The 22,990-nt window shown below is 46.5% G+C and overlaps 1 protein-coding gene across 5 annotated transcripts in view; it reads right to left on the bottom strand.

Annotated features, from left to right (window-relative positions):
- The window catches only part of ARHGAP44 (Rho GTPase activating protein 44), a 167,648-nt gene that overhangs the window by 16,335 nt on the left and 128,323 nt on the right, over positions 1-22,990 (bottom strand). For all 5 annotated transcript variants that reach the window (XM_038536921.1, XM_038536924.1, XM_038536925.1 and 2 more), the window contains exons 9-16: positions 22,577-22,658; positions 21,982-22,109; positions 18,283-18,394; positions 17,787-17,868; positions 14,860-14,940; positions 11,977-12,090; positions 11,251-11,342; positions 9,307-9,487 (exon numbers count right to left, since the gene is read on the bottom strand). In XM_038536921.1, coding sequence (XP_038392849.1) covers positions 9,307-9,487; positions 11,251-11,342; positions 11,977-12,090; positions 14,860-14,940; positions 17,787-17,868; positions 18,283-18,394; positions 21,982-22,109; positions 22,577-22,658 — 872 coding nt within the window. The remainder of the gene's footprint in view (positions 1-9,306; positions 9,488-11,250; positions 11,343-11,976; positions 12,091-14,859; positions 14,941-17,786; positions 17,869-18,282; positions 18,395-21,981; positions 22,110-22,576; positions 22,659-22,990) is intronic.

Raw genomic sequence — 22,990 nt, 5'->3', positions numbered from 1 at the left:
GAGGGCTGAAATGCAAGTGCAATTAATGAAGAACAATTCGCTCCATCGGAAGTCACTGCCCAGATACCTAGGGCCAGTTTGGATGTCAAAGATTTCCCGTGGCCCACTGCTTTCTAGAGAAAACTCAGAGGAATTGGTTTCAGACCCCTTTAGAGATGAATCCAGGGCACAGCAAGAAGCCAGAGGCCAGGATGCAGCTCTAAGGTGCGAAGGGTTTGGAAATTAAGAAGCAGGAGGCAGGAGCGTGTGCCAGAATCCTGGTGGGCACCTTGGGTGAGTCTCTCTTCTGGTTTCTTCTGGGTCCTGTGGGAGGTGGGAGCAAGGGGGCAGGAGAGGAGTGCCTGCATTTGGCCCTGAGATGCTTGTCTCCTACTCCTGTCTTTTAGGGTAAAGAGCCAAGAGGGCAGGGAATTCAGCCGCTCATCATTGGGATGCACACGGGGTAAACCCGGTGACAATTCTTCACCCTGGCAAGGTGGTCCTACTGAGGCATAATTTGCCCTGTTGAATTCCTTCTGGTCTACTGGGACCTTATCGTTGCATGGAACTTATCACAGGACATACTTTGTACCTTTCGTAACAGACTGTATCATAGGATAGGTTTTGGAATCATCCATGTCTCTAGAACCAGTTAAACCATTCATTGACTCAGTAGAGCTCTTCATCTACAGAAAGAGGCTAATACCTCCCAGTCCATTTCCAGCATTGCCATGAAGGTCATTTATCAGTGCCTGAGTGGTAAGACATGTATAGCACACTCTTGGACCTTTACTTGGGGGAGGAAGCTACGTGGCCACGTGATGGGCCATGGTGGTGTGTGAGGGATGGCAGACACAGGGTGTGCCCCCTAAGGACTCTGTCTAGCTATGCAAATGGCATTTATGGGTTGGCAAGTTGGGGACACAAAAGACATCTTCATGGAAGGAAGAAGATAAAAGCTTGGTAGGTGGATTGTGTGGAGTTGGAGTGGCAGCTGGGCAATGGGGTGACCCCACTCCCTGTCCAGCTCACCCCAAAGCTTCAGGGGAGTAGCACAGCCCAAGAGTACAGGCTTTGAAAGGAGGGATTTGAAGTCTGAATCCCAGATTTTCTCATTACTGTGTAATATGGATGAGTTCCTTAACATCTAGTTTCTTCTGATCATTTTCTATAAAATGGGAGTAATAGTGACCCCTTCTCCTTAGAGTTGTAGAAAACAAGCAGAACACTGTATACAATATACTGGGCACCTACTAAGAAGCCAACAAATGGTAGCCTTGACAACGATGATGCTCTGTCCTTGTAGGTGCCAGGTACAGATTTTTTTTTTTTTTAATCCTCATGGAGAAAGAAATAGAGATAGCGAACCTAAGCCTAAAACAGGCTGACAAGAGGGGGACAGAAGCATAATGTGCCAGCGAATCAAGCCAGTAGGAGATGGAGATATTGGGAAGACCCCATCTGGGTCATGCTATCTGGATTTCCAGGGTTTGCCATAAGACTATCTTCCCTTCCCAACAAAACACCAAATATTGGGGGGAGGGTAGGTTCTCTGATAGAAGTATGGGGAATGAACAAGGAATAGAGTTCCTTCTTGGTAGGTTCCTGTGTCTTCCAGGAATTTGGTGAGATGGGCCAGCATGGGTTTCAGAGGAGGGGAAAGCCTACTTGGAAGACTCTAGGCTTAAGCATAGAAAAATAAAGAGGGGATCCTCTTCTTTCTTTAAGTCTTACTGCCCTTGCCCAGGTCACCTGGGTGAGAAAGAAGGGAAGAAACCAGAAAGGTAGTCTTGACTGGAAGGTTCTTTGGGAAATGAAACCTGCAACAGGGAGCAGGAGACTCAGGCAGAAAGGGTCACAACCCTTCACTCTCCAGACGGCCTTCTACATCACATTACAGGGAGTCTCCTGACACCTTCCAAGGTCCTCAGCCAGTCCATTTTGGCTTTTGTGTATTCTGTGTTTGCAGAATGAGCTCAATAACCCGTGGGTGGGTGGAGACAGACAGATATTCATGGTGTCTTTTAGTGGCACCATGGCAAAGAAAGGGACTGGTCGGTGTGCCTCATGGAGAAGTACACCCAGCCGTGTTGTGATCTGAAAAACGGACAGTGTCACTCAAAACCCTAGTCCATGTACTCAAAGCAGCTGATGTTTACCCCATGCGGGGCAATGTTCTAAACACTTCATAAGTAAAACTTTATTTACTGATCAAAACAACTCTCAAGTTGATGCTCACTCTTAGGTCTCTACTTTGCATAGAAAGAAATCGAGGCATTCAGAGGTTAAGTACCTTCCCAAGGTCACGTGGTCAGAATGTGAACTCGGAGAGCGCCTGACCCCAAAGTTCATACTCTGCAATGTTCATAGGGTTCTTTCGCATGAGGAGCTTCTTCTCCCACAGGGTACATAGAGAAGGGAGTAGAAAGGTCAGACCTATACTTGTCTCCTTGATGCAGAAAATGAAGTGATTTTCTTGTTTTAAAGTCTGTACTCTGGTAGGCCACACAGGGACACCATGAGATCCAGAACCTTAAAAGTTAAGAGAGACAAAGGGCTGCCCCAGTGGAAGGAGGGAGGGAAGAATAAAAGCCCAAAGCTGAAAGATGGAAGATCCAGCTGCAAGAAGAACAGGCATCTACAGAAAGAATGCATTTATCGTGGAGCAGAAGGCTGCCGTGAACCGTTCTAGGGAGTGGACCGCCAAGGGTTAGCAGGTGCTTTTTGCTTTTTCTCCCCCCTCTATAAGGGCAGACATCTGCCACGCCTGCTTTTGAATCCCGGTCAGGAACAATCTAGCCAGAGGTATTACCTAAGACATGGTTTTAAAGTACTCAAGTCTATGGAGATCTGGAAGGTTTTGATTTCTGTTCTGAAAAGCAGTTACATTTGGCAAAGGCCAGCCAAGAGAGAGGAGGCAAGAAATGCGTCTGCATCAGATGGCAGACCCTGGAGAATTTGGAAAGATCCCCAAGCATCTCCTGAAGACTTGTAAGTTCAGGGAATGTTTAGGATAAACTTAGGGGCCAGGCAGCAGTGGCAGGGGCTTGTGGGGTCACCAGATGGTGAGTGTCAGGAAACCTAAAAATCAAAAGGCTCATTTTTAGCCTTGCCTACACTCACCTGGGAAAGGCCAGAATCAGGTAATTTCCAGTTCTTCCAGGGATAGATAATTCCTTTCTTAAATATATAACAACAAAATTCCTTAACCTCCCCAGTACAAATAAAGGCTGGAGTCATCTGGCCGCATTCCGCAGACTCAGCATCCATAAATGCATAAATCTTGGCAACTTGGAAGCTGAGTGGGGGCCCGGGCCAAGAATATATCTCTAAAAAGGTCCACTTGGCCCAATGCAAACCCAAAATAGGAGTCAAATTTCCCACTGGTACCCAGGATGACTTTCTAGATAAGCTTGTCTCTGGACAGGTTCAGGTTCCACCTGAAATAAAATTATTGCACCAGCTACCTGAGACGACACGTCTTTTCGGGGTCACGGTCTCTGTGTGCTGCAAGATCTACAGAGCACCCTGCAGGATCTACATCCTCCCCTGCAGGATCTACAGAGCACCCTAGTATCTGCAATTACAGAAGTAAGGCCTTAAACCCCTAGTTCTGGCTGTCAGGTGGCCACAGGCTTTCTGATTTAATAAATTTGGGAAACGAAGCATGCCACGGCAACCTTATGAAGATCTGTGACACGTGACAATGTGTCATGGACTCCAAGAAATCATACACTCAATTACCTGATTTGGGTGCACTGAATCATGTGTTTTAGGAGCCGTTAGATCCCAGGTTTCTGTTCCCTCCCAACCCAATATGACCAGTTCCACTGGTATTCCATAGGGCACCATTCACATTGCTCCCAAGCCTTCCCAATTAAAGGCACCTATTCCAAATTACTGAACATCCAGATGAAGGTCCAGATGGGTGGGACAAGACCCATTACAGAGCTGGTGCCAAGCACTGGCGAAGGATGCATTGCACACCGAACTGAGCTCTAAGGGGGAACGCTGGCTCTGGTGTAAAGGTCCTCATGGATTTTTTGGGTGGCTGTCAACTGGCCCTAGTAGAGCACCTCTGAGGACCAGACCACTGTGGCACAAGGGAAATGGCGACAGGCAGGTCAGGTTTCAAGACTTGAGAGCTGTGTGTTGGTCTTCTGGGTATAAAGAGCCAAGGCCACTGGGATTTCTGTGGACAGACTGCCATCCTGCTGGGACTCAAGAGGGTAGGTCTGAGCAGGCATAGTGGGACTGATGTCAGCCAGTAGGGTAAGAATGGAGAGCAAGGGCCGGAGCCAGAAGGCAGCAAATGGGCAGCGTATGGAATGGTGGTGGCGGTACTGGTGAGGTCTCTGAAGTGTACAGCTGGCAGCAGGCAGGGAATAGAGGCAGAAAGGGGTTGAAAGGGGAAGACAATAGCCATTGGGTGGAGATGTGAATGAGGAATGAGACTCCATCACTGGCATAATTTCTTTTCTTGCCCTTGGGCTTGTCCACTGGCTTCTCAATCCCAACTGAGTTTGTTCACACTGCCAGGGACACAGCCAATGGAGGCATCAGACAAATGCTTAGGGCCCCTGGGTCCCTCCTGACCAACGGGCAAAAGAGTGTAGACATCTTGGCCAACTCTTTAGGAGGCAGTAGGGCTCACATAAAAAACTGTTGGATGGGACCAGGGATAACACTCTGCCATTGACAGAAAAGTAAAAAGGATCCGCAAGGTTATTTTCATGTATTATTTGGGACAAATGATCCATGAAACAGATACTGCTATTTTATAGAAAACAAAAAGCCAATACAAACAAAGCATTAAAAATACATAGTAACCTGTACCCTAAAATTTCTCAGCTGGAGCTTACACAGGGTACACTGGGTGACCTAATCAATACTTTGTGGCTTGGAGTGTTGGCAGTCAGGACAGCCCATATGTCACACCAACACTCAATGACTAGTGTAGGAAAGTTTTGAAAAATTTTTTAAAAATTATATCCCTGCCAAATTCCTTACTCAGAATGGCAAAATCTTTCTGCAATTCACTGCTTCTTGACCCGAGAAGAACCACTAGAACCAGCTAGGACACTTTTAAAAAGCACCAGTGCCTGAATCCCAGCCCAGAGCAATTAGAGCAGCCTCGGAGAACTGGGTTGGGGCCGCAGGACAGCAGCCTTCTTTCTTTAAAGCTTGTTCTCGCTTTTGTTGTGTAATGAGCCAGCCTGGAAACGAAGCAGCTTATTTATCTGGGTCGCAAATCCACACTTTTGGCAGAGTTGGCAGGCACAGCTCGTGTACTGTACCCAGCACTAGCTGAGGTGGTTCAGCTTGGCGAGAAGGATTCCAGGACCGTTCCCTCAGAAAGCTGGTAAGTGGGTGCTGGCTGTCAGCTCAGTGCTCAGCTGGGGAGGAAGGCCAGGGGCTTTAACTTCTCTCTGAGCGGCTGCCTGGGCTCCCACATAGGGAGGAACTGGGTTCTAAGAGTGAGTATTCAAGAGACCCAGGCATAATCAACAAGGCATAATCTTTGTGATCCAGCACATTCCTTCTACCACATTCGGGTAGTTAAGTAAGTCACTGAGACCAACTCAGTCAAAGAGAGTGTGGTTAGATTTCAACCCTCAGTGTGGCAAGAACCAAGTACCTGCTGCCATATTCACCACGAAGCTTCTGGTGTGCGGCTGCGGTGGAGGGATGTATTAGGTCCCGGCAGCTGCTGTAACAAGTACTGCAAAATTGGTAAATGACAGAAATCCATTCCCTCGCCGTTCTGGAGGCTAGAAGGCCAAAGTCAGTAGCAATGGGCTACAATCAAGATGGCAGCTGGGTTGGGTGGTGGTGCGCCTGGGTGGCTCAGCTGGTGAAGCATCTGCCTTCGGCTCAGGTCTTGATCCTGGCGTCCTGGGATGGAGCCCAGCGTCCGGCTCCCTGCTCAGCTAGGACTCTGCTTCTCCCTCTTCCTCTGCCCCTCCCTCTACTCGTGCTCACTCTCTCTTGCTCTCTCTCTCAAATAAATAAATAAAATCTTAAAAAAAAAAAAAAAAAAAAAAAAGAGGAAGGAGGGCTGTGCTCCCTCCAGAGGCTCCAGGAGAGAAGCTGGTCCTTGCCTCTTCCGGTCTCTGGTGGCTTATATTCCTTGGCATGCTGCCACATCTCTAAATCTCTCTCTGCTCCATCTTCACATTTTTCCTTCTCTGCATGCAAATGTCACATCTTCCTCTGCATTTTATGATACGTGTGTCTGTATTAGGGGCCACCCTGGTAATCCAGAGCGGTTCCCTGAGTTCACAGTCCTTATTTTAATATCTGCAAAGACGCTTTTCCCAAATAAGGTAATATTTACAGGTTCCAGGATTCGAGACCTGCTGCTATCTTTGTGTGTTGGGAGGTGGGGGGAGTCATTAATCTGCCTACCGCAGTAATGAGAAAGGTCGATGTGAGCTCCAAAATCTGCCTCCAAGTCTTGCTAAAGAAACTCCGTTTCCTGAGTCATCCTGAATCAAAGGCAGCAGTACCAAAGCCTGGAGCTGGGATGGGAGTGAACCATTTTGTACGATGAATGACGACGTAACAGCCATCAGCCAGGAAAATGTTGCTGGCACTGATGGGGAACCTACCATTTCTTCCAAATTTGAACCAGTTTTTCCTTTTTTTTCAGGTAAATCTATGGATATACAATTGTTTTGTTTTTTTAACTTGACCAAAGTGCTTTCAATAAGCGAGCTTTGTCAGTGTTTCAAGAGGGTAATTGGAAGACTTTAAAACGTGTCTCATAGATTTTAAAAGCTCAGAAATGGGATAAATGCAGAGAATTCCCCTACTGTTGCTAAAATAGCACAGGGACTTCAGCTGATGCAAATTGCTTTCTTCTCCCCACAGACACTTATAACTTCCGATTTCTGTTTCTGTGAAAGCTGGTTAGAAACTGATCATCATCCATCAGCTTACTGTACCTGAAAGCACCTGTGCCAGTAACCAGACAACTGAGCAAGGGTTACCCCACACCAGTAAGCCCTCCACATGTCTAATACAAATTTTAAAACACACAAACTATCCCCATTTAGTGTGCAAGAATAATTTATGTGGCACATCCCCTATACCCTTAAAGTAGATGGTGGCAGTTTCAGCTTTAAATCCAAACAGTATGCGGAATGAGCAAACCATTTACAAAGTTCTTGAATGACCCATCGTCATCAGAGAGAAGGCAGTTGCTTAAAATGTCATCATTCAAGAGGCATCTACTTTGGGGGCTCAGTCGGTTAATAAGCATCCAAGTCTTGATCTCAGCCCAGGTCTTAAACTCAGGATTCTGAGTTCAAGTCCCACACTGGGCTCCACACCCAGCATGGAGCCTACTTAAAAAAAAAAAAAAATCATCTTTCAAGTTTTTGCATCTGCCTGTGTACTCTGCAGGCCGGTGAACTTTGCTCCAAGATTCCACAGCTGTAACATTCCCATAGATGGCATCTGGATCACTCTTCACAGGGTTCTGGGAATCCGATGGGGTCTGGCTGGAAGGACAGAGCAGCACACCTCAGATGCAGAAACACCAGGACCAACGGAGTTCTCCAGAACCCAGCCGGGACTGGAATTCATCCTCCAGGGTATCTCCTTGGCTAGACATACTTCTCAAAGGAACAGAGCTGCTTAAACGGAGATTAAAAACAAAATCCGAGGCACTTGCTAATATGTGTTCCTCTCTGTCTTTCTGTATTTCTCTCACAATGTAAAGATTGGATTCTAAGTATGCTCTTTTTAAAGATTTAAGGAGGGGCACCTGGGTGCCTCAGTTAGTTAAGCGGCCCACTCTTGATTTCAGCTCATGACCTCAGGGTCTTGGGATCAAGCCCAGCTTCAGGGTCTACACTCAGAGGGGAGTCTGCTTCAGGATTTTCTCTCCCAATGCCCTACCCTCCACTCACTCATTTTCAAATAATTTTTTTTTTTTTTTTTAAGATTTAAGGAAATTTCCCCTTACTCTCCCTAACTTCTAGGAATTTCCGTTCTTCTTTCTGCATTAGTTAGGCAACAATAACCAACAGCTCAGAGCGGATAAACAACCCCTTGGGCTGCCTCACACAGCAAGTGTCTCCACTGGGTAAGGGGACAAGCAGGGATGCCAGCCCTTGTGAACATGCCTCCATTGTCCCAGGACATAGGTCCAGGTCCCCAGTGCCAGCTTCCACTCAGAAACCAAGAGCGGTGAACAAGTAAGACTCACGCACCTCTACAATTCTTCGTTTTCAACCTTCCCTCTGACCCTCTTCAGACCATAAACCTTTGGAGCAAGCAGATCTTTCTGGCTGCCTCGTGATGCTTCAGGGAGGCAGAAGGTGGTTGCCTGAATCTCCAAGATTTCCATTCAGTGCTTTCTGCTCCTGGCCCATTTTGAAAGACCAGCTGTTAAATTTTATGTTACAGCAACAATTTTTAATTATTTTTTTAAGCACTTTTTAATTTTTAACCAGAGTTTCCTCAACAAACTTGCTGGAGCACACAATGCAACCCATTCCTTTCGGAAGACACATTTGCTGATGCCTTCTGGTTGGGGGTGTTCACAATCCCTACACTGGTTGCCATGGCTGACGCTCACTGCGAATCAGCTGTGCTGTGTTTGTTATGAAACATGTTTATACCCATTTTATTTGTTTCAGGAATCACATCATGCAGTTACACGTTACGTAAACTGATTTGTATGGGAACTTCGAGAGGGTCGTTCTTGTGCAATATTAAGTTGAAGGCATTTATGAGTCCCCGGGGTGATCGCATACTAATAGGTGTAGGTGTCAATCAGAAAAGATGGGGGGAAAGTCTTAAAACCTTGGAAGGATTTTAAATTCAGATTGCTTCAAGTTTTAGGTTTGTTGTTTTAAAGAGACGAAACCTGGAGATGTTTGATTATGCATTCAAAGTGCTGCTTCTGCACAAATTTTGCTGAAGAATGCCAATGAGCAGAGCCATTGTCGGTGAAAAAACCCTTGGGGATTTGAGAACTGACATACATTTATAAATTTTGAGTGAAAATAGTGTTCACATATTTCTTTTAATTTCCCTTGCTGACCAACTTTTTTCTTCTTTTTTTGCTTTTGATGAAAAGTAATTAATATGGATCACAACCATTGGCTCAGTAGGCTGCACTTACCTCTGCCCCTAGAGCAAGGGAAGCAAGCCAAGGGACTCAATCAAAACAGCACAGAGGAAACAATTTAATTGCTACAAATCGCCTAAACCACTGCTAGAGAGTGCAATTTCCCTGGCAAATCCAGTTTGGTATTAACTCCCCACCCCTCCCTTCTTGACCCCCAATGCTGAGAAAGGGACAGTGGTTCATACCCATCCTTTTTGTAAAACTCCAGCATCATGTTATCCGTGGCGACACTGAGGGGCCGGCGGGCCTGCTCCGGCTGGCGCCGGTCAGCAGGGTCCATGTCTGGGGAGGGCATGGAGCTGTAGTTGGCGTTGTGGTTTACGTGCACGGGACTCCCGTAATTCCCTGTGATGTTGAACTCTATCTCTGCGGGGAAGAAAGAATGAGTGTATGTGATCTATTGGTCATGCCTTTCTTAGCCAGGAGAAAGCTGAGCAGACATGGCCTGTCCTCTCACTTCACCCCTAGAAAACTGTGTCTGGTGCTTCAACATTAGGTCACCTGTTGATACGAATTTATCTTAATATAATTCATCATGTTAGCAGATGAACACAAGTGCTCACCTATCACATTAATATGATGGGAATTAAATAAGGCATTTTCTATTTGTGATTAAAAAAACAACTTAAGGGATGCCTGGGTTGCTCAGCGGTTAAGCATCTGCTTTTAGGTCAGGTTGTGATCCTGGAGTCTCATGATCGAGTCCCACATCAGGCTCCCTTCATGGAGCCTGCTTCTCCCTCTGCCTATGCCTCTGCCTCTCTCTTGCTTTGTGTCTCTCATGAATAAATAAAACCTTAAAAAACAAACAAACAAACAGGAACAGATGGGTACTTTCTGAAAAAGACAAAATCATCTATCTTGAACCTCAAGGTTACAAGTGATAACACCAAAGCAGTCTTAATGAAGTCGGGGAAAGGGTCAATGCCCACACCCACGACTGTTATTTAACACTACTGGAGAAGCGCTGGCCAATGAAATAAGTCAAGAAAAGAAAATAGGAGGCAATATTATGATGATAGATGATGATGATATTTTTCTGGAAAACCAAAGAAAAAATTTAAAAGATTGGAAACTAGAGATTTCACTAAGGTCATTAGGGTTGTTGGCTATCAAGTGACACTCAGAAGTATCCCATCCTTTCCTAACCATAACCTGTCTATCTGCAATGAAAATGAAATCTGCTCATTCACAAACTTACAGATTGATGCCTTAAATTCCTATCTCATTTCTTTATTCTGATTTCACCCTCTCACCTGTCTCATCACAACTCTTAGGACATGAGCAGTTAAGAGCCTTCTTAGTCAAAACACATGAAATCAAGTAAAGACAATTAAATTTTTCGATGTTAGATCAGCACTCACAGATTACCTCTGATGGACAGGGCACAGAATTATTAATATTTTATCCTCCCATGAATGAAATGGTTTACTGTTGCACCGCCAAAAGCATATCCTTGATTTTTACTAAACATAAGGTAAGTACCATGTTTTTTTTTTTTTTAAAGCAAACATTGAATTTAGCATAACAACTACTGTCACCTGAAAGCTGTTACCTTTGAGAGTCATATCCTTATGCAATGATGCTCCCATGGCTAGAAACACTTACTAAGCACCATCTGAGGGAGCAGCCTTTACAGACTAATTTTGAACTGGATACAAAAAAGAATCTCATCACCTTTGAGCCCCACCTTTACATGCCAAGAGCAACTCAAAGGACACACAAAAGGAATAACAAAAGGATGGCACCCAAGGGATCCGTGAGCCCTGAATCAAAGTCCATCTAGGCCAATGCAGCATTTGTAAAAGCACGTGATCTTTCTTTTCTGTTCTAGCATTTCATGATTCATAGGCAGGAAGATACCACGGTGTGGATGTTAGACCAGTAAAATCCACTGACATGGTTAGTGCAGGCAGTGGACACCTATGGCCAGAATGTCACTCAGCCAGGGAATAGACAGTAAGAAACCACCATGACTCTATACCCTACCTGAATGGTGTGTGCATGTGTGAGAGTGTGTGTAGGAGGATTAATAACAAGCACCTTTGTTTTCAGAAGTTCTGAGCTCACCGTATCACTCTTATTCTTTCCCCAGCACCCCACTCCCACACCTCGAAGCCACCACGTACCCCCAGGGAAGAACCAATCTGCATGCTGGATGATGGGTTCGATGATCCCAACGATCTGCAGTGAAACTGTGGTCATCATCTCTGTGATATTCCTGTGAGCACAGAGCAAAGGGGGACAGGGCCAGGTTACCAGCCCAGGCAGCAGAGAGGCACACCTGACCCCACAGCCCCGAAAGGGTCCCTGGAGCAGACGCCTGCCAACCTAGGTCTGAGAGTAGGCTTTCTCTTTGGAAGGATACTTCACCTTTCTGAACCTCTCTTTCCCTTGTACAGAATCAGGTAACCATAGAAGCCCTCCTTATAGGAAGCATGTAAATGAGTAATATACATGAAATCACCAAGTATCGGACACCTTTCATTGTGAGGTGTGATTCTCACAACTCCCAGACTCATCTGCTTTCCATCTCTGTTCTTTCTTTTGAAACAGCCCTCCACCCCTGGATCCAGATGCTGGGACATATGCTCTTCACAGAGTGTCAGGAAAGCCAGGAGGAGCTCGCCTGACCACTGCTGACTTAAATTAGCTCAGAGAAGACCCTCGCTGCAGACTCATATCTCTGAGACCATCAATGAGAAAGATCTACAGAATTTTGGGTCTTCTCCTGAGCTTAAAAAATGAGGCCAAGAGAAATAGGACTTGACAAACAAAAGAGGCTGATGATTTATCTGGGGCCCTGGCTGTCCTGCCCATGCGCTACCCATACACGCATTCCTCCCTCTACTCACCCTTCCGCTTGTGGCCACAGGAGGTTGGGTCCTAACACAATTGCCATGTTACTGGGAGTCATCTTGTTTACATCTTGATATTCTGATAACTTGGACAAAAATTTGATCAAGTATCTGAAAGGGAGTCAGAAGGGCCAGGTTTAACAAGGGCTCAACCCCAGCCACGTTCTCCTAGCACAGGGTAGAAGTTTCTCTCCTAGAGCCCATCTCACTGTCAAGATTCACGTACCCGGCATTATAAGGAAGATGCATCATGTGTTAAGCAATGAGAATGGTTTAAAAACAGACAGACTCAGATCTCACTTGGCTACCATCAACATCTGCTTCCATGAACTCTGGCCAGAGAAATTCCCCTTCTTTCCTTTTGACTCAGTATCTACTGATGGAAAGTTCCTCCTTCTTTTTAAATCCCAATCATTTGCCACTCTCCCTGTGTGCAGAGGTGAGAAGCAAAGTGTCCAGGTGTCATCAGCGGGGACCTCTACATGCTAGGTGTGGTATCCCCTGGGATTAACCTCAGTGGAGCTTTGAAAACTAATGGGAAAAAAAAGTTAAACATAGATTCAGCACATGAGCCAAAAATTCACTCCTAGAGCCCTACCCAAGAGAAATATGCCCACACACAAACTTGTACACAGACGTTCACAGCAGTATTATGAAAGCCAGCCAGAAAGTGAAGACCACCCAAACGTCCACCAAGAAGGGAGGAACAGATAAATAAAATGTGGTCTGTCCATACAATGGAATAATATTCACTCAGAAAAGGAACGAAGTACAGACACTCGCTACACCATAGGGATGAAACTTGACATTATCCTAAGCGAAATGAGCCAGATACAAAAGATCACGTGTTGTAGGACTCTACCCAGGTGAGATGTCTAGCAGAGAAGGTAAATTAGTGTTTGCCAGGGGCCAGGCTGAGGGACTGGGGAGTGATTGTTGATGGGAACCGGGCTCCTTTAGAGGGTGATTAAAATGGTCTAAAGTTGGTGGTGATAGTTGTGCAACTCTACAAACGTACAAACAACCATGAAATTGCACACTTTGGAGGACACGATGGTATGTGAGTTATATCTCAAGGAACTAATGAGGAAACCATACATTAAATTGCTCTGGGGATTTTTTTTTTCAGTTGTGCCAAATATACATGACTACTTTAACCTCTTAAGCATACAGTAGCATTCAAGTCAGCATCAAGCACTTTCCCATTGTAGAGCAGCCATGGCCACCATCCATCTCCAGCTCTTTGAGCTTCCAGAACAGAATCTCTCTATTCATTGGGGCACCTGGGTGGCTCAGTGGTGAAGCATCTACCTTTGGCATAGGGGGTGATCCCAGGGTCTTGGGATTGAGTCTCACATCGGGCTCCCTACGGGGAGCCTGCTTCTCCCTCTACCTCTGTGTGTCTCTCGTGAATAAGTAAATAAAATCTTTAAAAGATAAAAATAAAAAAGAATCTCTCTACTCATTAAACTCCCACCTCCCCTCTCGTGCTCCCTTCCCCCAACCCCTGGCAACCACCTCTCTACTTCCTGTCTCTGTGAATGTGATGACTCTAGGGACCTCACACACGTGGAATCATACAGTATTCGTCCTTCTGTTTCTGGCTTCTCTCATTTAGCACAATGCCCTCCAGGTTCACCCATGTAGAAGCAGCATGTGTCAGAACCGCCTTCCTTTTAAAGGCTGAACATTGCATCATATGTATGTTTCGTTTATTTACCCAATTTTTGTTTATTACCCAACATTTGGGCTGTTTTTACCTCTTGGCTATTATGGATAATGCTGTCATGAACATTTGTGTTCACATATCAAGTCCCTGCTTTCACATCCTCTGGGTATATACATATTATATTTATATATTTATAAATTTGTATATTTGTATATACAAATATATACATAATATATTTGTATATACATATTATATATATTTGTATAATACATATATACCCAGAAGTGGCATTGCTGGATCATATGGTAATTCTATGTTTAATTTTTTAAGGGTCCGCCATACCGTCGGCTGTTAGAATTTTTAACAGGAAACCAGAAATACTCAGGCAGATGGCAACAGGAGCTGGAGCTGACAATCTGTATCTAGGGAAGCTCTGAGGAGAGGTGGCAGGGCCAGAAGCAGTGCTGGCAAGCGGAAAGGATGAGGAAGCAGAGAGTGTGAAGGAGCAGAAAAGATCTGTAGAGCAGCGGGAAGTAAAATCCCGGGTGGCAGCAAGGAGAGTGAGAGAGACAGACATGTGGAAAGGAGGTGGCGAACGGTAGAGCACTGGAGGATACTTTCCTGGCTCCTTCTCCCTGCAGACTAGCTCAAGGAGACCTCTGCCACCAGCTCCAAGTTTGGTCAGCTTCCCGGGTGCCCCTGAACACCTATCTTTACAATAAACCCACAATATTGAGGCATCAGAGTGGCTCAGTTGGTTGGCTCAGGCTGTGATCCTGGGGTCCTGAGATCAAGCCCCATGTCACACAGGGCATCTGCTTCTCCCTCTCCCTCCGAGCCTCCCCCCTACTCGTGTTCTCGCTCTCTCTACTCTCTCAAATGAATAAAAAATCTTCAAAAAAAAATTAAACCCACAGTATCTTAAAAATAGCTTGCATTAATTTTTGCTTCTTGCAAATCCCAGAACTTTACTGAATTAGCCAGTGGCCTTCAAAATCATATAGAGCCTTTTGTTCTGTTTCTTCATTGGCAATGTAGTCATTAACAACCTCGCAGGGTCATCTGAGGTTGAAAGGAGACCATGCACATTAACCATGCTTGGCATGCCATAAAACACCATGCACACTAGTTACCATGACCTTTAGCCAGGAAACCGTGTGTCCGGGGCTTAAATAACCCTGACCCCATGTCTCCAGGATCCATCCACTTACCGGATGTTGTTGTGATTGGCCTTGGGCAATTTTTCACAAGCATTCCACAGAGCCTGAAGCCTCTTGTCTTGCTCCTGAATACTGGGGAATAAATAGGAAAGCCATTGGTTGAGGATGAATCAATGAGATCTCCCTGGCAATCACATTAACCAGCCATTGCATTTTGGAGAACGAGAAGCCAACTGTTGCAACTGACCGTACGAGTGTGCTATGATTATTATTCAAGTGCTGAGTTATTACTATTTCCCTGTTTTGTCCTGTAAACTTCCCCTGCACATGTTACATGTCTCAAGTGAACATAGGCCAGGGGAGCAGGTGGGGGCAGGAGGGCAGAAGCCAGACACCTGGTCTAGGGCAAGACAGGGCTGTGGTGCTGTCAGGGGGAGATTCTGGCACAGAAACCAGGATCCAACATACCAGTGGGAGTGCTCAATCCACTTTCACACCATGGGGCAGCCTACTGTCCAGTTCAACAGATGTTAAAGTTCCTTGGCTTCTGACACATAAGAGGTAGTCAGTAAATACCTTTCGAAAAGGCAAATAGGCATATGAGGAAATCTGACCTTCCAGATCTAATTTCGAGATGAATACTTTCCATGAACCAAAGATTCTCCACTCTACAAAATGTCTGCTCCAAGGGTTTTTATTTTTTAATAAAGCCCCTAAAAATTAAAAGAAGTTACTCAAAGGACTACATTTTATATATGCTTTTTATGAAAATCTATAAGGCATACATGGTTAGGAAGGCCTTTCTGCTCAAAGAATCTCTACCCCAGAAAAATTAATAGGGAATCATCAGTTGGATGAGGCCCCAGCTTTGATTCATTAACCTGGGGCCCAAGGCAAAGTGTGACCATCACCCACACTTCATTGCTGTGTACCCATAGGTCCTCCCACAGATCTTCACAAGGGGATAAAAATCTGTCTTTTCCCTCAATTCAGCCTTGAGGAAGAGGTAAGCATTCTCCAAAACACACTTTTACTAGGACTTTGTACAAACCAAATATGTCATTTAGAAATGGAAAGGTTAACAGATTTTATTTCCGAAGTGGCTGCAATTCGACCAAAGGTTGGACGGAAATGGTTTTGTGCAGGGAGGCCATGGAAGACCAGTTCCATCCTTCCCATGATCTCGTACCAACTACTGAATCTCTACGCAACCTCACTTCCCTCATCTGTAAAATGGGTTCATGGGAGTACTTCCTGCCTGGAGTCCGTGTGAGTGGTATAAAGGAGCAACAGTACAAACAGCTCAGTATTGGGGCCAGTTCATCTCAAGCTCTCAATCAGTGTCTTAGGGGAAAGGGCAGATGCTGCTAAGACCCAGCTAGATCCAGGATCCCTGGGTGGCGCAGCGGTTTGGCGCCTGCCTTTGGCCCAGGGCGCGATCCTGGAGACCCGGGATCGAATCCCACATCGGGCTCCTGGTGCATGGAGCCTGCTTCTCTCTCTGCCTGTGTCTCTGCCTCTCTCTCTCTCTCTCTCTCTCTCTCTGTGACTATCATAAATAAATAAATAATTAAAAAAAAAACTACTTAAAAAAAAAAAAAAAAAGACCCAGCTAGATCCTAAAGTCTGGGTTCCTATATCATCAAGATCACATATACAGTCCAGAGAGACAGTTTCTATCAGAGGATACGATCTCATTTATCTTCATCCCTAGGATCACAGGATGGCTCTAGAGAAGTATAAAGAGTTGTAGTTACACACATGGGTTCCTGAACCAGACCCCCTGGACTTGAATCCTCATTCTGTCATTTATTAGATGGCAGGTAACCTGCTGTCATGTCACACACCTGCTCTAGGACTCGACGTCCTCACCTGTAAGCTGGGAAAAACAGCACAGCCCATTTTCAAAGGTTTACTTACTGTGACAATTAAAAGAGTTAAAGGTGTATAATGAGATAAGAACAGTGACAAGCCTCTAATAGATAGGGCTCATGATATTGTGATGTCAATATCATCACAGAGGTCACACCCATGCTCCACAAGGAGATGTAAAGATGCCAGATAATCAGCCAGGCTTTTCCGATGCATAGTCTCTACTCCATCTTGGAAAAAAAAAAAAAAAAAAAAAAAAAGCAACAACAACCCAGCACCATGTAACATGACTAGAGCTAGCTTTCTCTAACGCCACATGTAGAGCCTGGCTTCCCTAGTAGGTCAGCTGGGCTCTTCCAGGGTCCAAAGAAGCACATACATTTTCGAGCATTCCTTCCGACAGGTTAAGCTTGGCTGTGTTTTGAGACTAAGCCCACGACTAGAGATTTCTAGAAATCATGCCCCTCCTCCGGCACCCAGCTAAGGGCATCATGTTTTTATATTAGCTATTAATGAGTCATTATTAATATATTTGTAATGGTTACAAATAAGAGTCAAGACCCTATGATCACTATTCTATTCTTCTCTCTAAAAAGAATTACTACCTGCTTGTGTGAGCCTTTCCAGAACCTTCTATGCATTTATGCACACAGAGGCCCTCCTGAAATTGTATTGTGTTGTGCTTTTAAAAACAAAACAAAAAAATAGAATATCACATGTATCCTTTTTAACTTGCTTTATTTCACTGAAAAGTAAGGCTTCGTATCTTTTCGTGTTAGCAGGAATAGCTCGACTAGTGCTTTCAAGTGCTACAGAGCATGTCACAATATAGATACACCATGATTAATTTAATCACACACCACAACCCCCCCCCCCCCCCACCAATGAACCTTTAATAACCTCGAGGCTTTTGCTACTCAAAATAACACCATCATCAACATCTTCGGGTACACGCCTCTTGGGGTACACGTATGAGCAGAAATTTCTCTATGATATGTACCACGATGTGGAGTCATAAGATCATAGGTTCCACGCTTTCATAATTTCAATAAATACTTCCAAATAAACTCCGCCCAACAACGTGCTCCAAAACATGGTGTACTCACTTGGAAGCCTGAATCCACTCGTCATAGAGTTCAAAGGTCATAAGAGGTTCCGGCAACTCTCGGAGGTAAGATTTCAAAGCTCCTGGACATGAACACAATATTGGCCATGAGCCACCTTACGTTGGCACGGTCATGTTCTACCAGCCAGCATCACCCGTGGGGGTGCATCTGGGGATGGGTTCCTCAACCCGCACACCACAATCCAATGGTGGTGGTCTCCCACGTGAATGGATCAGAGGCTCTGGCATGGCAGTGGGACCCAGACGGCCGATCACATTGTTTTCTCTCGCTATTTCCCACCGTCACCTCCTCTTCTCTTGGTACATTGGGGAGATCTCCAAGGGGCCCTAGCAATCCAACTTGAAACTGAGCCTTGAGTGGACTCATCTGAAGTATGTTGGGAAGCCACTGGCTCAGGTGTCACGTGACCACACGCCCTTTGTGTGAGCCTCTACAGCACATGGTGGCACCTCGCTAAGGGGCCATGGGCACCCACCTGCAATTGCATGGGGATCTGCCGAGTATTCCTGCACATCAACCACGCAGCAGTCCAGGGCAGCTTTCAGCTTCTTCAACTTGGAAGCAGATGGTGCCACGCGGAAGAGTCCCTGCAACGGCACAGGGAGTCAGTGCCTGGCCCTGCAACTCAAAGGCACGAAAGCAGAACAAACACAAAGTCTCCCCACTCCCTCCCTCCGGTAACTCCTCGAGGCATGTTTCCCGATACTGTTTCCCAGGATCATAGCTGCCCGCTCTCTAAATGTCTCCACCTTTAGACGTAAGCAACTTTTGAGCAGGAACTGGGCCTCACCCACTGTTGCGTCCCAGAGCCTAGGATGGGATGACCTATCATTCTGTTTTGGTAAGTATCTGCTGAATAAATGAACCTTGGGCACTGCAACTTCTTGTGTATTTAAGATCTTTTTGCAGAAGAAGTTGGCCAACACCTGGTCAGACATGGGGTATCTACGAAGCTGGATCTGAAAAGGTCTAGAGGGTGAGCACATGTGTGTGTAATAGAAGACACAGGGCTCTACTTTCAGAGACAAAGTCTATGTCCTCAGAGGACAGGCAAGCTAGGGGTGGTCTGTAAGGGGGAGATGCCTCCTTCAGCCACTCCATGTTTCATTCTTTTTTTATTTTATTTATTCATGAGAGAGAGAGAGAGAGAGAGAGAGAGAGAGAGAGAAGGCAGAGACAGAGACAGAGGCAGAGGGAGAAGCAGGCTCCATGCAGGGAACCTGACGTGGGACTCGATCCCAGGTCTCCAGGATCACACCCTGGGCTGAAGGTGGCACTAAACTGTTGAGCCACCCAGGCTGCCCCCAGTGTTCCATTCTTAAGGCTCTCTCTGAATCACTGCCACCTCTTCTAAGCCAACCCCTGTACCTCATACAAAAGTGAGCTCTGAAGAGAAAGAGAAGAAGGAGACAGGGGTGTATTAAGGAGACGATTGCAGATACAAGTTAGAAGGGAACCCCCAAGTCACAGGTGAGTTAGACACAGTTGAAGAGCTACCGGCTGGTTTCATCTTCTTAGCTCCTGGTATTCTGTGCTGCAACCCACAGACTGAGAGACAGGCTCGCAGAACAGTCTTTGCTCTTTCAACCTGTTGTGGTTACCACTCGGATCTCCAAGTTTCTTCAGAAGAAAATGTTCCTGATCTGGAATACTGAGTGTCTGGCCTGCTAAGATCGCTCACTCCATTCTAAGTAGATAGATGTCCAAAGCTCTCTGGCACATATGTGAGGAAGTGCCATAAACACGTTTGGGCTAGTGTATAACTAAGGCTGCTATGACCAAGAGCAAGCTACAGCACATATCAAAGGAGTGGGCTGGATCCTCATAAAACCTTGTCACTGCCTTACAGGAAACCAAATGCAATGGCATTTGGTGATGGACAAGACCAAAGAGAAGAGAGTACACAAGTCATATAGAAACCTGTAGATTTTTTACTGTGTTACTGAGAAGGCTGTTTCACTGAGTGATGTATAAAAACCAAGAGGAGACAGAAAGGATTCGTATAACAGCTAGTGAGTCCAGTTTGGGGGTGTCCAAGGAACCTGTGCACATATTGAGGAAATGGTGGCACACGTGCGAGTGGAGACCAGAGGAAGGGGGAAGACCCCAGATACTCACTGAGGGCATGGATAGAGTGGTGGTGCTGATAATCCCAATGCCGCTGGCAGGGGCAAGAGGGGGATCAGGGAACCAAGGAAGGTGCTAGTTTCAAGAACAGCTATGCCACTAACTTCACAGGTGGTAGCATGGCCAAGACAGCTGCCCTGAGTCCTGGGATTTGGCAAGCTGGAGTCCCTGGGGACCGCAGAGACAGGTGTGGCCCAGGCGTGAGGGCAGAGCGGAGCTGCAGAAGAGTGAGAGGGGCTAAGGGTGCAGGGGAAGCACATGTGGAGGGTTCCTATAAGAAGCTGGATGACACCAAACACAAAATCAAAGGGCTAGGGAAGGAGTAGGAGGTTGTAGTTGGGTTGGAAAAAGATATATTTTTTTCCAGCCTAGGGACAACCTGTGTACTTGTTACTAAGAGGAAATGAGCTGGTGCAGAGTAGGGAAAAACAGGAAAAAGAGAGAAGAGAGAGACAGAGACAGAGAGAGGCCTAGCAAGAGGTGGAAAGAACCAGTTGACACTAATTAGATAGCTGAAGATATTAACAAATGACTTTTCCTTTTTGTATATAATGTTTTTATGTTCCATAGAGCATATAATTACAATTTATTCCCTATCTTTTAGAGAAACATACTGAAGTGATGCAGATGAAATGACACAATGTCTGGGACTGGCTTCCAATTATCCAAGGCAGGCGTCAGGGCGGGGGTGGGGAGGTGGGGACAGGAATGGAGGTAGAAGGGAAGCACAACTGTCCATAAGCTGGTTATTTTATCATTATTTTATCTTTTGTGTGCAGTTTTTCTGTAATTTTAAAGAGTGACATTGGGTGGATGGGTGGGGGTGTTGGTGAGGCCCAGTGCACTTCCGTCTACAAAGCTCTGACTCAGGGATTGTAAAGATCTCCTCATCTAGTCACTGACAACAGACACAAGAATGCCCGGCACTTAAAATGTGGTCCACAGGGACACCTGGCGAGCTCAGGGGTTGAGCATTTGCCTTCGGCTCAGATTGCTATCCCAGGGTCCTGGGATCGAGTCCTGCATTGGGCTCCCCGCATGGGGCCTGCTTCTCCCTCTGCCTGTGTCTCTGCCTCTCTCTCTCTCTCTGTTTCTCATGAATACATAAAATCTAAAAAAAATAAAAATGTGGTCCATAAAACCACATTTATCCCCACCCCTTGAGAACAGCCAGCACGTCAACATGCCTGGCATCAAAGCGGAAGCCAACATGCATCTGAACAATCCTGGCTTCCTTCTCAATTAGCTCTGCTTGTCGCACATGACCCAGGGCTCACTTAAAGACTTGTGGCTGTTTTGAATTAGTTGGGGACATTTGATAGATGCTAGACATGTATCCCCCCGCAAGTTCAGAAGCCACCATCTCCTCCATGAGTACTTGGCTCAGCGATACCGGTACATCCTAAGTAAATATCGACTGGCTGGCTGATCAGATCAAGGGAAGATGGAGCAGAGATTTTAAAATAGCTTAAAGAAGACAACAATCGCCAGGTCCACCTCCCAGGAAATGGTTTACACAGCAATAAAACCACAGTCGCCGACTTCCCAACAGACATCTTTACATATGGCTCTTAAAAAGGGCTTGCTAATGTCTCTATCAATCCTGTTTCCAGGATCTCTATAAAAGAGTTATGATCAAGAAGGTTAAAAGGTCTACTTGTCAAAGGAGGGGGCGTATCAAGCACAAAATGAAGAGGAGGAGGAAGGTGCAGAGGAAGAGGAGAAAGGGGATGAATGGCGATGGGAGCACCAGCAGCAGAATCAGCAGCAGCATGACCACATCTTGTTAAATAGGAAGACAGGCTGGCTGGAGGGTGTCTAGAAGCTCCTCAGGGCCAGTGGCATCAGCCTCCCACAATCCTTCCTCTTTCCCTTCCTGAAAAGTGAAGGCTCACAGAGAAAGCAGGACCGACATGTGTGCTATAGGATGGGGAGCTGTCCCACACCATGATGTGTCTGGGTCAGTGGGGAGCTGGGGACGGGAGGAGAATCTGGGGCCTGGAGCCAACATCTGCTGGGGACTGGGGTCAGCCGTCGCTGGACCTACCTCCTCCTGCATCCCACACTCGAGGAGCATCGTCACACAGGCCTCAATGGGGAAGGCGATCTCCCGGCCGCTGATCATGAGGTGCTCCTCCAGGGGCTTCCCGAAGGAAGGCTTCTCGACCCAGGCCTCTGAGTGGGGAAGCAAGAAAGGGGTCTGTCAGCGGTGAGAGAAGGGTGCTCGCTCGTGCTGGAGTATTTCTTTTCCTCTGGTCAGACCGATTTGCCTGACTATGGAAGACAGGGAGGCCCAGCTGAGTCTCCGTTCTTGTGGTTTGGGGATGAGGGAGGAGACTGGGTGGGGCAGAGGGCTGGCTAGCTGCATCCAGACCTGCTGGGCTTCGTGCTGCATATGCACCAACCACACACACCTGTGCCCACCCTCTGAACTCAGCCTCCCGAGGGGGACAGTGAGTGTGGGTGCGCTGTGCTGCCCTCCACCTGCATCAGGGGACCAGCCTGGGAAGTTCTAGAGGCTTGTTTACGTGGGGCCCTATTGGGAGAGTGTGAGGGTGGAGGAGATATAGGGAGCAGGGGTCTCATCCCAGCAGGCAAGCAGCTCACCCACTTCCCTACTCCAAGGAAGGTCTCTCACTTACCCTGCTGTGCTTTTATCTGAGGCAACACAGCCTGCAAGAGTGTCAGTGACTTCCTGTGGTACTCTGCTTGCACTTCTATGAGCTGAGGAGACACAAGGGTGAGCATTACCCTTTGCCAGAGGGTGGGGAGCCCGGCTCCTGTGCCCGGGGTGGGGGTGGGGGCTCTGCATGAAGGTGCTACCTGGCTCCTGGGGAAAGAGGGGGAGGCCCCTGCTCTCTCCCAGTCCACCGAAAATGATGCCTTGAGCATGCTTCCTCCTCAGCCTCTGGAGCAAAGCAGTCACCACAACTGGATGTTTGGGAGGCAGGAGAGCCACTAAGGATGAGGGGACCTCCCCTGGCTGGAGCCTGACACAGATGGCTTGCCTTCACTGCGAACCTACCTTGCCTCCCACCCCATCCTCAAAGCTATGC

This window comes from Canis lupus, chromosome 5 (assembly GCF_011100685.1).
Source record: "Canis lupus familiaris isolate Mischka breed German Shepherd chromosome 5, alternate assembly UU_Cfam_GSD_1.0, whole genome shotgun sequence".
Lineage (NCBI taxonomy): Eukaryota > Metazoa > Chordata > Mammalia > Carnivora > Canidae > Canis > Canis lupus.
This window is presented reverse-complemented; position numbering and strand designations above follow the sequence as displayed.